Consider the following 15,781-nt stretch of genomic DNA (forward strand, 5'->3'; position numbering starts at 1 on the left):
AGCGTCGGCGTTTCAGCTCGAGGCGCCCCCGCGTCCGCCAGGGCTCTGGCCCAGCGCCAGGCAGCTGGATCCAACACCGCAGTTGGCTGGAGGCGGGGCGGCGCGTCCCCTGGGGCTCCCAGGCAGCCGGCGCTGTCGGCCAGGCAGGGAGGGCGGCTGTCGAGGCTGCGGCAGCAGACTGGGGGCGGGAGACTGGGGGCGGGAGGCTGCGGTCAGAGGGGGCACCGCGTAGGGGCGTCATCTCCCGCACTAATTGGCCCTTTCCCAGCCGGCTTGGCCAGTAATTGCTGCTGGGTGGGGGGACGTTGGGGGGCCGGGGCGGGGGGGGGGCGCTGACTGGCGGGGTATTGGAGGAGAGGAAGGGGCACTGCTTCCGGAGCGGGGAGTCGAGCTCGGCAGTAGCTAAGCCGCAGGGGCCCTCAGCAGGCCTGTTTACGCGCTATTTCCATGCCACCTTTACACGGGGACCCTTCGTCCTCGCCGTGGCTCCGGGGAGCCGAGTAAATCGGGAGCCGGGGAAGGGGAGGGAACCACAAAGGTGTGTGTGTGGCGGGGGCTTCACCAAGATCCAACCAGCCCTGAGAATTGCTCACTGAGAGGTGGGGCCTGGCCGGGGCTTTAGGACTCTGGGTGGCCGTCGGGGAAGACAGGATGGAGCCAGGGCAGTGGGTAGCTCTTCCCTCCCGCCTCATCTAGCATTGCCCCCAGGGGAGGATCACACTGGAAGACTGGAACCTTCCCTAGCTGGAACCAGAGCTGGGGGAGGCAGGGGCCAGCCCACCATCCCGTCTGCCCACCGGAGGTCTTCCAGGCTCCAATTTCTAGAGGAGGTCCTAGGATTTCTAATCCTGGCATTTGCTGCAGCCTGGTTGGGCTCTGATGGAGCTCAGGCTCCTGCTCAGCTGCACTGTAATTGGGGAAAGGATAACCTCTAGACAAGTGGCTGGTGGAAAACGTTTCTTCTCCAGACACATAGAAAGCTTGAAGGGGAGAACTGAGGGATCCTCAGAAGCAGACCTGGACCAGCTTAGAGTCAGACCTCTGGACCTCCAGGTCAGGATGCGCCCCCCCAAGCACTGGGGTGAATCAAAACCCAGCTGGACCACCTTTGGGGGGCGGGGGTGGGTGGAGGCCATGGAGCTCCCAGACCTCAGGCTTTCACTGATGAGTGCTTATGTGCTTGCCTGTCCCTTGGTTAGAGGTGGGCAGGGCACTCTGCTAGCTCTGCTTCTCCTGAGAGTGGAGATGTCACACCTCCTCTGGGGGCCACCCTTCCTCAGGGATTGCACCAGATCAGGACGGAAGTGGCAGGGTGAGTCAGACAGGCTTGGATCAAAATTCCACTCTGCCACCACGAGGTCATGACCTTGAGCCAGATCTTCATGTCTCTGTCTCAGTGTCCCATCCGTAAAGTAGGGGTAACAAAATCCATGTGACAGGTTTATTGTGAAAAAAGTCTTATTGGGTGTCAGGTGAGGTGTTAGCACCTTTGGAGAAGGGACATCCAAAGATGAAGTGGATATCGTCTCCATGGTCTGCCCCGTTAGTGCAGAATGTCTTAATGATGCTGGTGGGAGCATGGCCTCCAACTTGTACAGGCAGATGGGGAAGCCAGCATCTAGGAGTGAGAAGACTGAGGAGGGCTGCAGGTAAAGTCTGAGCCTGGGCTTCTCATCCACCCCATGCAACCCACCCACCTACATGGAGCAGGGGGAGAGCTTGGCCTTCAGAATCAAGGGGAAAGATTTGAATCCCGTCTGGCCCAGGGGTGCATCTCCGACTCCTTCCCTGGGCTCTGGTGGCTCTGGGGCAGTGCATCTACAAGCACCCACAGCATCTGGAGAAGGGGACCCCTAGGAAGACATTGATGGGTGTCTTCACGTGTAACTGCTTTCCTTGGAGGACCCCACATTCAGTAACCACCAGAGGCTCCTTGATGTTCCAGGCACCTAGAAAGAAAGGAGAAGGGTCACCTTGACCCCTGAAAGGACACTGACTCATCATCTGCCATGGGCATCTGCAGCAGCTGGGCGCTCACAACAATTGTATGTCTTCCCACTTTTTCTGTGTCGCTCTCAGGGTTTTTCTCTCTCATTTATTGGGTTTACCAAAGCTGTGTTGGTAGGTGCATAAAAGTTAGGTCTGTTATAGGAATTGTTTCTATTTGTGTCATTTAATGTATCATTTAATATCCATAGGTATGTCATTTATTTTTGATTTTCCTTTGTCTGATATTGATATGACTATCCCTCTTTGTTGTTGCAAATATTAGCCTGGCCTATTTCTGGGGAGAAATCACACACATGTACTGGGGCAGGCAAAAGTAGGTTTACCGTTGTGAGTACACTAAAGTTTATTCTCGTATTATTATTTATTGATTATTATATTATTTACTTGTACTATTTGTCTTTTCCTTATTGTTATTTCATATCCTTATGATTATCTTTCAAGTAATGATGGCTGGTAATTTAACCTACTTTTGCTCACCCCTGTATGCATTCTCACTCATATACACACTCACATGTGTGAGTGTATAATATTCACATGTACATGCAAATTTACTACATACATAATTATAAATGAGCACAGCTCATTTACAAATAAACATGTAGAAACACAAGAGTTAAATGCATGCCCATATGCATAACTATATATGCACATACCATATTTTTCAGACTATAAGACGCACCCCTCAAACTCGGGGAGAAAATGGGGGTGTATCTTATAGTCTGAATGTAGCTTTACATTTACATTGGTGAAATATTATGTTATTTATGTTATTAAATATTTTAGCACATTTTTTGCTTCAAAAATTTTTTCCCTATTTTTCTTCTTTAAAACCTAGGTGCATCTTATGGTCTGAAAAATATGGGTAAGTATAACTAGACATAGGTTACAGTGTCCCCATATTTCGCATATATTCACATATTATACACACAAACACACACACACAGACAGCAGGCATACCTACATGATAGCTACCTCTTGGAACAGATGCAAACTAGGCCAAGTGCTGTCTGCTGAAGGGCACGTCTTCCTCTAACAGGCTCTCATCTTGCCCCACTCTGTTGCCAAGCATTGCTGAGGCCTCACATCTGTTATCCTCCCTGAAAAACCCTGGTCATTTCTTCCCCTCCTTCCTCATCAAAACTGAATTGTTCTGTGCCCTGGCCCCCTGAGGCTTACTCTGCAAAGTGACAAAAAGCAGATCTGATCCAAGTCTTATTGAACTTGGTTGTGCATCAAAATCATCTGGGGGAAATCATTGCAAAAATATAGATTCCTGGGCCCCACCCTACACCCTCTGAATGAGAATCTCATGGTTGTATGAGAAAATTTTGATGCAGCTGGTCATTGGAATAGCATTCGGAATCGGTGTGATGGAGCACAGCCTCACACCCACAGCTGCAGGTGGCCAAAACACCTGTCTGCCCTCGTTTCAGGTCTTTGCAGGTCTCACATAAGCAATCTCTGGGCACACAGGAGTGGCTGTAATTGTGGCCCTTTTGGGCATGGAGGCAGCCAGTGGGGCCAAGGGGTGTGGGGGGTCCCTGCCCGCAGGGGATGAGAATAAGTCTACCAAGACATGATCTGCTTGGGGAGGAAAGGTGGCCAATCTCTCAAAGGAGAAGGGCCAAGAGCCTTTTCCTCAATGGGCTTTTATTAGGTTCATTTTGCACAGGAATACAGGTAAAGCTCATTAATCATTGTTAGGCAGTAAGAATCAAACAATAGCATACAAAGAACTACTAGAGGACATTCTGAGTCAGGGTCTGTTAGCTAAAGGGCTACAAAACTTTGGGAAACAAACTGATTTCCTGCTTGGGCCCTTATTTAATGCAGAGCATTCTTAGCAAAGCAGGTGTCACAGGATTTTATGTATTCTTTCTCAGGCCTGATCACCCGGAGAACCCACCCTTTCCAGCATAGGGCTGCACCGCCCTCTGTCATTGTTTCAGGCTTAAGTCAGGCAGGGGAAGTAAGGCAGCTAAGAAATTAGGAGACTTCTTGCAGACAGAATGAGGCCTCAGGCTATGTCAAAGCTGAGGGGCGAAGGTCCATCACCCTCTTTTGCTATAGTCCTCCAAGTCCTTCCCTGGGGGCCTCCCCGTGATCATGCCTGTGTAGGTCATTTCCCCTCGGGGAATCTTACCCATCACTGGCTAACTGATTAAGCATTGGGGGCCAGGCAGGGTGAAGAAAAAGGAGCAGAAGTAACACCCCTGCCAGGGAGATAAGCTTTGTCTCCTTAGTGGCTTATGGTCTGAAGGTCGCTCCGCTCACTCAGCCTTAGCCACAGGGGGTTACAGCTTCTGAAACCAGGCAGGTAGTTTCCCAACAAAGGGGTCCTCTCACACCTCCTCTGTGTGGGCAGTTCTTTGCAGTTTGCAAAGCTCTTTCACAGGTGTGCTGGGACAAAGAAATATGGCCCAAATGAAATAACAGATCAAAGCTCCAGAAAAAGAACTAAGTGACAAGGAGATAGCAACCTATCAGATGCAGAGTTCAAAATGCTGGTAATCAGGATGCTCACAGAAATAGTTGAGTATAGACACAAAACAGAGGAAAAAATGAAGGCTATGCAAAGTGAAATAAAGAAAAACACAGGGAACCAACAATGAAGGGAAGGAAACTAGGACTCAAATCAATGATTTGGAACAGAATGAAGAAATAAACATTCAACCAGAACAGAATTCAAAAAAATAAGGAGAGGCTTAGGAACCTTTAAATGCCCCAACATCTGAATCATAGAGATACCAGAAGGAGAAGAGGAAGAACAAGAAATTGAAAGCTTATTTGAAAAAACAATGAAGGAGAACTTCCCCAATCTGGCAAAAGAAATAGACTTCTCGGAAGTCCAGGAAGCTAGAGAGTCCCAAAGAAATTGGACCCAAGGAGGAACACATCAAGACACATTATAATTACATTATCCAAGATCAAAGATAAGGAGAGAATCCGAAAAGCAGCAAGAGAAAAGGAGACAGCTACAAAGGAGTTCACATAAGACTATCAGCTGATTCCTCAAAAGAAATTTACAGGCAAGACAAGGCTGGAAAAAAGTATTCAAAGTCATGAAAGGCAAGGACCTACATCCAAGATTACTCTATCCAGCAAAAAGCTATCATTTAGAATGGAAGGGCAGATAAAGTGCTTTCCAGATAAGGTAAAGTTAAAGGAGTTCATCATTACCAAGCCCTTATTATATGAAATGTTAAAGGGACTTATCTAAGAAAAAGATAAAAATACCAACAGTAAAATGACAACAAACTCACAACTATCAACAACTGAACTTAAAAAAACAAAAATAAAAACTAAGCAAACAACTAGAACAGGAACAGAATCACAGAAATGGAGATCACATGGAGGGTTATCAGCAGGGAGGGGGATGGGAGAGAATGAGGGTAAAGGTACAGGGAATAAGAAGCATAAATGGTCGAAACAAAATCGACAGGGGGAGGTTAAGAATAGTATAGCAAATGGAGAAGCCAAAGAACTTATATGTACGTCCCATGGATATGAAGTAAGGGGGGGAATGCTGGTGGGAGGTGGGGTGCAATGAAGAAATGGATAAAGGGGGGAAATGGGACAACTATAATTGCATAAGTGACAAAATATACTTTAAAAAAATAAAATAAACCTTGATATGATGTTTGTATGTCTTACACTTTTACTCAAATTTTTCAAACTGTACATTTAAAATGGGTGAATTTAACTGTATGTAAATTAGTATTCCACAATAAAGCTGTTTAAAAAAATAAAACAAGATTATTGAAATGAATCCTAAAAACTAGTCCTTGGAACCCACTTTTGGGAAGTATATTTTGCATCTGTAGGACTGAAAAACACACTGATACATGCATGCCACAGGTGCACAATATATGCTTTCAGGATGCAGGGGAAGCACGTGCTAGTAAGTGTTCACTGTAAGGAAAGCTCTTTCCACCAAGTTCAAATCAGCCCAGGTTTAAGGTTATCTTTGTCTGCCCTCTCGTGGCCAGAGTGGGCAGTGCAGGAATCTTCATTCTTCAAGCCCAGTTTCAAGAGGCTCTAAGGTTGGACTTCAATGCAGCGGAGGGACTTCCTCCTGGAGAATCTAGTGCATGGAAAGGGCAAGTTGGTCATAATTATGAGAATGGAGGGAGCCCTCGGCCTATGAGAAGAGAGATACAGCCTCTTAGTCACAGAGAGAAACTGCTTTGGTGGAACAGACGCCATGTGAACATAATTTTGTAACTGAACACTGGAATAAAACATGAAAATGTTTTTTTTGGGGGGAAGGGTGGGCGATGGGAGGAAAAGTTTAGGGAAAACAATGAGATAAGTAGGAAAACTAATCATGTGCATGCCTACAGTGAGTTGGGGGATGATCCGCAGAGTTGATGAGGTGGGGTTGGTTGACAAGTGGAATTCCAACAGGAAGGAGACCTCCCTGGATGGAGAGGCACTTGGGAGCCAGGGGACAAGAATGTCTCCTAGACATGCCAGGACCTTCTGGCCCCTGAATTCTACTTCCAGGAAACATGCCAGAGATAAAAATCTTGGATGTGCTGTGATCATGTAAGTGTGGGCCCTAGAGTGTCCAAGGAACCACTAATGATAAAGACAAACTTCAGGAGGCAGGTGATGGAGGAATCCACGTGGTTTGGTTATCCTGGCCACTGCGCAGCTGACTCAGGCTCCAGGCGCCCCTGCAAGCCCATTACTATTTACAAAAAATGGAACTGGTCACCTCTGCGACACAGATAAATGAGTGGGTGTGTTGTTTAATTTAGGGGGGCGCTGGGTGGGGACAAAGACTTGACATTCTCAGTAGTTGGTAGACTTTGTTCTGAGATCTAAGAGCTCTAGGCTCCTGGCATCCAGGTTTCCTATTGGTTATTTACAGGTATGAGAGCCTGGGGGGCTTGCTGAGAGCCGGGTGTGGGCAACATTTCCCAAAGGACTCCCTTCCAAGGAAGAGGAGAGAGGGTGGGGAGGTGGTGGGGGTAAGGAAGGCAGGTTGGGGCCTCAGCCCAGTGGGGTGCTGGGGAAGAAAACTTCGTTGGAATCTGCCCTTCCACAGCTCTGCAGCAGCTTTTATTGACTGTGTCTACCACGAGAGGACTTGTGGCAGGATTGGCAACTGACGTCAATTATTTATTCTTTTTTAAAGTTTATTTTATTCTCATTTGAGAGAGGGGGAAGGAAGAGAAACATTGATCAGTTGCCTTTTGCATGTTCCCCAACTGGGGATCAAACCCATAACCTAGGCATGTGCCCCACCCCGGACAGGCAACCTTTTAGTTATGGAATGACATTCCGACCAACTGAGCCACACCAGACAGGGACTCAATTATTTATGCTCAGTAAATGGTTGCTGGATAGATGGATGGATGGACGAATGAATGAATGGTTATATGAAGGAGGGAATAAGCTACTGGCTCCTCAGTGGGTACGTGCGGGCACATGTAGCAAAGCCCACCTGCACACAAGCCCACCCTCCCACACCCAGACACAGAGGGCTACAGCTCTGTGTGCTTCTCTTTGGCTTCCATGAGCTCTTGGATTTTCTGAGGTGGGGTCTTCATCCATAACTGGAACCTGTGGGCCTTCAGGGCCTGGCCCACTATAGGCTGTACCCTCAGTGTTGGGGCTCCTGTGGACAGGGCGGTGCAGGATCACTGACCATCATTCCTCTGACACTGAAAAGGCATTTAAGAAACAAAGATGGCCCTGACAGGTGTGGCTCAGTTAGTTGGGCATCATCCTGCAAAGCCAAGGGTCTCCGGTTCAATCCCCAGTTAAGGCACATGCCTGGGTTGCAGGTTTGGTCACAAGTCACGTGAGAGAGGCAACTGAGGGATGTTTCTCTCTCACATCAGTGTTTCTCTCCCTCTCTCCCTCCCTTCCCCTCTCCCTAAAATCAATAAGTATGTCCTCAGGTAAGGAGAAAAGAAGAAAAAAGAAACAAATATGCCTTTGAGACTCCTCCCTCTACGCCCATGCTAGACGGCCATGGTCAGGGTGGGAGAGGTGAAGGGAGCATAGGGTCCGGTCTGAAGAGTCTTGGGCCCCATTCTGGCTCTGCCTTTCTAGGACACCTGGACACCTAACCCTGGCCTCTCTCTCTGAGTCTCAGTTTCCTCATCTGTACAGTGGGGGCAATTCCCTTCTCTCAGGGGTCCAGCTAGCATCCCATCCTACATCCTGGGAACGTGGGGCCTCTGAGGGACCCATCTAGGAAGACTTACCGTGGTTGCTCCAGGAAGAGGTTCCAAAGACAAGGGACATCTCATCATCATGGTCTGCCCTCACACGGGTTGGCTTGCTGTCCTCGAAGAAGCTGGACCAATGCTGGAATTCACAGAAATAGACCAAGGCATGGGAACCTGAGGGTATGGGGTGGACAGGTCGTGGCATGGCACCCCCTTACCTAGAGCTTCCTTGTATCACCCACAGTTATGACACAGCTTTGTCTATAACTAGCTGGAATCTGGACGATAAGGTGAGGAAGCCCCAGGTTGGAGCAAGGGCAGAAGGAAGGGACTGGGTTCAAATTAAGGTCTTGGAACATTCTAGGGTGTGGTCTTGAGGAAGTCACTGAATTTCAGTTTTCTCATCAGTAAAATGGAGGAAATGTCTTGGACTAGCCATAAAGATTTACCAAGATGAGGGACATCAAGTACCTGGTACCTAGAGGCCCAACAGACAGACATGGGTTGGGACCTGGACACCAACACACCTCGCCTGGAACCTGCAGCTCAAGGCTGCCGTCTTGCCGGTCTGGCCTTAGTTACAGATGTACTCACACTGAAAATCTGCACCTTGGAGTGCAAGGACTGCCAAGATAGAGCCCCCTATCATTTCATGGAACTGGATTTGGAGGGTCTGGGGGTCCCTGCTGTCTCCCATGTGCTCCTCCATCAACAGTCACCAAACTTAGGAGGCAACATCTACCCCAGATGGATCAGGAAGAGTCAGGTTAGGCAAGCTGGCAGGGGCAGGGAGGCAGCAGGGGCAGGTTTTGGGAGGCGAATCCTGGGATGCGGTAAGAATGGGGGGAAGGGGCCAACCTCTGGGGTGAGGCCGGCCTTTATTCATGGGAACACTAGATGGATAAGAGAGCTGGGTGATGGGTCTCTCCTGCCTTGGGACAGGAGAGGAGACCTTCTCCCTTGGGGCAGGACTCCCGGAGCCTTACCATCATGGTTAATATTGTCGTCTGCAGGATAGCTTTCAATGTCTCTGTCCATTTCCTTCTGGGTGTCAGAGATTTTCAAGCCCTGGGTAGTTGGTGAGCCTCAAGTTGGGGGTAGGCTGGGCCTGGAGCTATGAAACCCTGAGCCCCCCCTCCCTAAAGAGTGGGCTCTCCAGCACCTGACAGATTGGGGCTGGGCCACACCGAGGGGATGAGACACCCACCTCAAGGAGCTCACCCCAGGTGGTTGCACTGGGTCTGGCAGAGGGTCCCCAAGCTCCCTCATCCTTCCCACTCTGCCTCAGGTTCGGCATCTGCAAACTTTGGCAAGTCAGACCTGGTCCCCCCAAGGGAGCCTCACCCTCACAGAGAAGCAGGCATCCACAGGCTACTGCACTCATCCTCGCTCAAAGTCCAACTGCAAGGTTGGCTCACAGAGGGGCACTCTACTTCCCCACCCGCCCGCAGGATCAGTGACTGCCTCCTTCAAGTCCAGAGTTTGGACTGGGCAGGAAGTAGGTATGGGTAGGTGGGCTTGGCAGGAGAGCGGCACTGAGAGGGCAAAGGCCAGTAGCAGGCAGGCACCGGCATGGCCACTCCGCCTCTGCTCAGACGCTCTTGGGCCACTTCTGAAGGGGCCACGAGGTTTCTACAACCCCTCCGCAATACCAAGAACCCTCTCCTCAAACCCGAGCTCACTGTTCTTGTAGTCACAGGCCTGACAAAGGTGTTCCGGGGTCAAGTAAGGGAGCAACAAGGAAATAAGATAGGGACCCAGGTGAGCTTCCTAGATGAGGTACATGTTGATGGAGAAATGGGAACTACCTTAAGACAGGGAGGTGTGAATGCCCTTCATCCTGAAAGTTCCTCCTTGCTTTCACGGATGTCTCTTGGGTCCACCTTCAGGGTTTTTCATCTCTTTATTGTGTGTCCTAGGCCTGAGGGGCCAGTCATTTAACAAACATTTAAACTTTTTAATTTTTATTACTTTTACAGAAGGGAAGGGAGGGAAAAAGAGGAGAGAAATAGTAACGTGTGGTTGCCTCTCGCGCACACCCTACTGGGAACCTGGCCTGGAATCAAACCGGTGACCCTCCCCCAGACCAGGCAAGGTTCACTATATAAACATTTAAAGAACGCCTCGCCCGCGCTGTGGGGGCTCGGCAGGGCACTCCCGGGCACAACGTGCAACGGGGGATGCAGTCGTGCCCTCGGGAGGTTCCGAAACGCAGTGCACTGAGCCAGGATAGAGGCAACTCTGGGCACCGGAGCTCCGGCTCAGCCTCCGGGGCAGACTGCCCGGAGGAAGGTGCCCGAAGATATGTCAGGTTCAATTTCAGACCGGTCTTCAGCGCCGCGAGGACCAGCCTCAGTCCAGCACGCTATGGTTCGCACCGCCCAGCGTCACCTTCTCTGTGCCGTTGCTGGAACTGTCGCACCTTACCGTATCCGCGAAAGGAGCGCGCGGAGCCCACAGCCCCTTCCAAACCCCTGGCAGGTCCCTCGCGCGACCCCGTCGCCCCGCCCATTCCCGTTCCCCGGAAGTGCGCCGTTAGCAGCGGAAGTGCCCGCCGACTGTGGCCTGGAGCGGTTCCGCAATGGTGGGCGGTGGCGGCGGCAGCGGCGGGGTGGGGGGTGGCCTCCTGGAGAATGCTAACCCCCTCATTTACGAGCGCTCGGGGGAGCGGCCGGTGACCGCGGGCGAGGAAGACGAGCAGGTTCCAGACAGCATCGACGCGCGCGAGATCTTCGATATCCGCCGCTGCCGGGCGCGGGCGCGTCCGCGGGGCACTGGGAGGGGGATGACTTGATGGTCAGTAGTCGGTGGAGCTGTGTCGGGGCCAGGCATTCCTGGCGGAGGGTTCTGAGTGGGAAAAGGCGCCAGAGTCCCTTTTCCTTCACTTGCTACATCTGATTCGCTCCATCAATGACCCGGAGCATCCACTGACGTTAGAAGAATTGAACGTAGTAGAGCAGGTTCGGGTTCAGGTGAGTCAGCCCGGCGTCCAAGGGGAGCTACTTGTTCGGGAGAGTCAGAGAGGTTCAGCGGCCGTTCTCTTAGCTCAAGGACTCCTCAGGGGATCTTTGGGAGAGGGGATTGTTGTGCCCATTTTATGGATGAGGAAACTGAGGCCCGTAGAGGTTAGAAGACTTGTCTGAAGCAACAAACTAAGAAGAGGGTCTCTGGGATGAAAGGGCCAAGAATTCTGACATGTCACCCCCAACCAGGTGAGTGACCCTGAGAGCACTGTGGCAGTGGCCTTCACACCCACCATTCCTCACTGCAGCATGGCTACCCTTATTGGCCTGTCCATCAAAGTCAAGCTTCTGCGATCTCTTCCCCAGCGTTTCAAGGTGGGTTGGAACTGGGTGCTGGGGATGGAGCAAGTGTAGTTATTTGCTACTGAAAAGAACATGAAGAGGGTGAACACGGACATCAGAATAAGACCTGACAGAATCCCAATTAACAGATGAAATTGGAAGAAGCCTTTCAATGGTATGGGGCAACAAGAATAAAGGCCTGAGCTGGAAAGTGCAGAAGAGTAGTGAGAAGTGTGGCAGGGAGGGCAGTAGGGAGCTGTAGATAGGTTTGGAGCGGGATTGGGGCACAGGCAGGCCTTTGGATAGAAATAGAGTGGCTATGGGTGGTTTGGGGTGTACCGGAAGGGTCAGAGTCCAGAGGCATGATTAGAAGGTGGTGACTAGGGGAGAGAAAAGACGGGGTAGACAGGTGGTTGAGTGCTCAGGCTCTGCCTGTCTCCCTCCCAGATGGACGTGCACATTACCCCAGGGACCCATGCCTCAGAGCATGCGGGTAAGTGTGGGCTGGTGTTGAGGCATTGGCCTTGAGGCTTCCCCCTTGCCATGGTGGTTTGTGGGGCAAGGGGGTGGGTGGCTGCTGGGTGGGGGACTCCTTAGTGGAGGTGACAGCCTAGACTGAAGCTGGACTGACTGACGTCTCATCTGTTGACTACATCCCCCACTCCTGTTCTCCCTCTCCTAACGACACAGGGCCAGGGTGTGTCAGGCTTTACAGTACAGAAGGCAGATACGAGCAGCCAGGTGGGAGGGATCCCAGGTGCACTCAGTGGTTCAGGTAGCCTGATCGAGGCTTGGGGTCCTGGTAAGGGGGTGATGGGGGAGAGTGCTTCGTTGGTGGAGGTATATATATTTTATCACTCCCTCCTTCCCATCCAGTGAACAAGCAACTTGCAGATAAGGAGCGGGTGGCAGCTGCCCTGGAGAACACCCACCTTCTGGAGGTTGTGAACCAGTGCCTGTCAGCACGCTCCTGAGACTAGCTTTTCATCCCTAGCCTCACCCAGGGCTCATTGCCTTGTTTTCTTGACCCACTGACAATGAGAAGCTAACGCTTTGCATTTTGTAATAAACCCTTAATTTATATTCATGTTCCAGCATGCCTTAGAGTCTTTTATTTCCGAGTCTCTCGGGGTTTGGCGGGGGGCGGGGGTGTTCATAGTGAGTACCTAAATACTGGCCAGGTCATTTAATGAGATGCATTTCATTAAAAAAAATTTCCCCAACGGTTTGATTAGGAAAAGTTGCTAGTATACCCCGAAATTGGAAAGAGTAGTGTAGTGAACACATTCATATACTACCACCTGGATTCAACAGTTGCTAGTATGTTGCAGCATTGGCTTTATTTATGCGTGTGTATAATATAAATACATTTAACAGTAATCTGCAGACATGGGACCCTTTATGTCTAAGTAGTATTTCATCCTGTGTTTCCTAAGAGTAAGCCTGTATAAGTACAGTACTGTTATATGGCAAAAAAAAAAAAAAAAGAACAATTCTAGCCCTGGCTGGTGTGGCTCAGTGGATTGAGTGCTGGTCTCTGAACCAAAGGGTCACTGGTTTGATTCCTGGTCAGGACACATGCCTGGGTTATGGGCCAGGTCCTCAATAGGGGACGCTCAAGAGGCAACCACACATGGATGTTTCCCTCTCCCTTCCCCTCTAAAAATAAGTAAATAAAATCTTTTAAAAAAATGAACAATTCACATCGTCTAATATCCTGTCATGAATTTCTCAAAAACATCATTGACAATTGTTTTTTTAATCAGGCTCCAATCAGGGTTCAGGTATTTGCATTTGGTTGCTGTCTCTCTTCTTCCCAACCCCTTCCTTTTTCTTTTTTGCCAGTGACTTTTTTTTAAAGTCCAGGTGAGTTGTGCTGGAGAAGCACCACAGTCTAATTTATTCCTTTGTCTGCTGTGTTTCCTGTAAACTAGAGGTAGGTTGAGTTCAGATTGGAGTTCATGGGTACTGTATGTACCCTTTCACATCCACCAGTAGGTGTGCGATGCCAACTTGTCTCACTGTTGGTGACCCTCAGTCTAGTCCCCTGGTCAGGGCAGTGATGACAGATTTCTCTGTTGAAAGGAAGCTCAAGCACCTTCTCCACCAGCCCCCAAGGAGGTGTGAGTCACTCCAGGTGCTCGGGTCTGGGGCCTCTGCTTCCCCTAGTACTGTGACCAGAGCACAGTTGGTCACCTGGACAGACCCTGGAAGACTGCGGATCAGCCAGTTAGGAGCTGTAATGCCTGATTCCCTGGTTTGGTGTCTTCCTCTGCGGATAAGTAGCCGCTTTGCCCTGCCTGCCGCATCCCTGCTGAGGCTCAGATGGGACTGGGCAGAGACCTCCAGAGGCCTCAGCAGGGAGCCTGGGCTTTTGGCAAACCTGTTCTTGAGGGCCGGCCGACAACATTGAGCCTGAGGAGCTCTACAGACACTAACTAGTTGGGCAATTCTCCATCCAGCTCGGTGTGACAGTTGCTATTCTTTATTATCCCTATTTTGCAGGTGAAGAAATGAGCTTCTAGAGTAAGTAATTTACTCCCCAATATCTTCAGCTAGGGAGTAGAGAGGAACCTAAGCATTTTAGCTGGTATGGCACAGCTGGCAGGGGGCACTGTTGCCTGGATGGAAAGGCCTCTGAGCACCCCCAACCCCCAACTCCAGGAGGGAGCGGCTTGGTCGCCTAGTGACCAAGATCTGACTGCCAAAGCCCAGAGAGGTGAAGTCACCAGCATGTGTCACCCAGTTTCTTCATGTGTAACGTGGGGATAGTCATGGCAATTGCTTGGGACTGCTCTGTGGAGATTTAAAATGGATCTGGGCTCATTTCAGGTGGTCTTCCAGTCATGTACCCCTCACTCCCCCATTTCCACAGATGGAGAAGCTTTGTGCTCCCGAGAGAGAGGCTGGGCGACCAGCCGGGGCCCCTCAGGCGCCAGGGAGCCTTCCCAACCACCAATACCTGGCTGTAAGCTCTGCGCCGGCAGCCCTGGTTTCTCCAGGGCATGGAGCCTTTTGGCATGTCTGCACCACACTGGAAGAAGAGGAGTTGTCTTGGGCCACACATTAAATACATTGCAATGCGTACTCACAAAAAAATCTCATGTTTTAGGTAAATTTACAGTTCTGTGTTGGGCCGTATTCACAGCTCAACAGTGGACCGCAGGTTGGACACCCCTGTGAATGAGTGTGTTCAGCTGGGTTTGGGAGGTCATGGGGGAGGCAGGTGTCACTGAGTCATTCAGCTGGCCCTCCTGGCAGTCAAGGCCATGGTGGCTGAGGGATATCAAGCTGATCATGTCACAGCTGGCATCTCAGATAGTCCCCTTGTCAGTCTTGACTCATCTGTGCCTGGTCCCTGGCTGCCTGCAGGGACACCATCTGTGGATCCTGGGCTAGTGCCCAGGGAACTTTCTGGAACCCAGCTGTTGTCTGAGGACATGGGTACAGGGTGGAGGGGGGTGAAGTCCGAGGTCCCTAAAGCCTTTTACCAGGTGCGTCTGGCTCTGCTGTTTCTGGCCTATGACTTCTCAGACCCCGGTTACCATGTCTACGAAATGGGAACAACAAATCCTGGTTAAGTGAGAATGACCCAGGGACGAGATGACACGTGTGAACATGCTCAGCTATGTGGACTTTTGCCTGTCATGCCCACAGCACGAGGGTCTGGGACACATAGAGGTACTCAGTAGGGGGCAGCGGAATAAATGAATGGAGCCTCAGAACAGAACAGAGGAACCAGGGTGTGGGGCTGTTGTGTGAGAGGAGATGAGGCTACTGAAACCCAACCAAGTCCCCCTTGCAACAGGTCACTACCAAAAGGAGGAGGAAGGGTGTGGGGTCCCACGGAAGGACAGTGGGTATGGGGGGAGAGAGAAGTGGCAGTTGAGGACAGAGCAGAAGCAGGAAAGAAGCAGGACAGGGCCCACGGATTCACTCAGACCTGTCCTGTCCAACCAAGCATGAAAAACAAAAGTGTTCACAGGGAGATACTATACGGCAGACATGTGCCAACTACTTTATTTATATCTTATAAATACCCCCCAGGAAGGCATTATCCCTGTTTTACACTGGAGGAAATGGAGGCACAGCCAAGATAAATGGGCAGAGATGAAGCAGCTATTGAGGGGCAGAACTGGGATTTGAAGGTCAGGCTGTCCAGAAAGGTGAGAGGCCCAGTGGGGTGGGGGTAAGGGGTGTCTGAAGGTCGAGTCCTGGTCTGGGGTCCCGGGGCTCCTGGCCGTACCTTGGCTAGAGGTGAGTGTTTCTGGCTGCCGGAGA

The 15,781-nt window shown here is 50.6% G+C and overlaps 2 protein-coding genes across 14 annotated transcripts; one reads left to right on the forward strand and one right to left on the reverse strand.

Annotated features, from left to right (window-relative positions):
* Nucleotides 1–1,610: 1,610 nt before the first annotated feature.
* Nucleotides 1,611–10,712, reverse strand: CES2 (carboxylesterase 2). 13 transcript variants are annotated; one of them, XR_008391870.1, is made up of 6 exons: nt 10,623–10,699; nt 10,004–10,116; nt 9,417–9,492; nt 9,182–9,319; nt 8,232–8,334; nt 5,646–6,094 (listed from the first exon to the last, which is right to left on the reverse strand). XR_008391870.1 is itself a non-coding variant. In XM_053666563.1 (4 exons), the coding sequence occupies exons 2-4, from the start codon at nt 9,185–9,187 to the stop codon at nt 7,503–7,505; spliced, it is 243 nt and encodes an 80-aa protein (XP_053522538.1). In that variant the 5' UTR covers nt 9,188–9,263; nt 10,004–10,691; the 3' UTR covers nt 7,056–7,502. The 13 variants fall into 13 exon arrangements, 3 of the variants coding, with proteins under 3 accessions (XP_053522538.1, XP_053522539.1, XP_053522540.1); XR_008391874.1 differs by lacking the exon at nt 5,646–6,094 and adding an exon at nt 1,611–1,949 and having other exon boundaries at nt 10,004–10,691; XR_005084878.2 differs by having other exon boundaries at nt 9,182–9,263; nt 10,004–10,691.
* A 29-nt stretch (nt 10,713–10,741) lies between these two features.
* Nucleotides 10,742–12,587, forward strand: CIAO2B (cytosolic iron-sulfur assembly component 2B). Its single transcript, XM_037162532.2, has 5 exons — nt 10,742–10,930; nt 11,088–11,167; nt 11,408–11,533; nt 11,948–11,993; nt 12,377–12,587. The coding sequence occupies exons 1-5, from the start codon at nt 10,777–10,779 to the stop codon at nt 12,472–12,474; spliced, it is 504 nt and encodes a 167-aa protein (XP_037018427.1). The 5' UTR covers nt 10,742–10,776; the 3' UTR covers nt 12,475–12,587.
* Nucleotides 12,588–15,781: the final 3,194 nt, after the last annotated feature.

This window comes from Artibeus jamaicensis, unplaced genomic scaffold, assembly GCF_021234435.1.
Source record: "Artibeus jamaicensis isolate MK-2021 breed Jamaican fruit bat unplaced genomic scaffold, CSHL_Jam_final contig_464, whole genome shotgun sequence".
NCBI classification, from domain to species: Eukaryota; Metazoa; Chordata; class Mammalia; order Chiroptera; family Phyllostomidae; genus Artibeus; species Artibeus jamaicensis.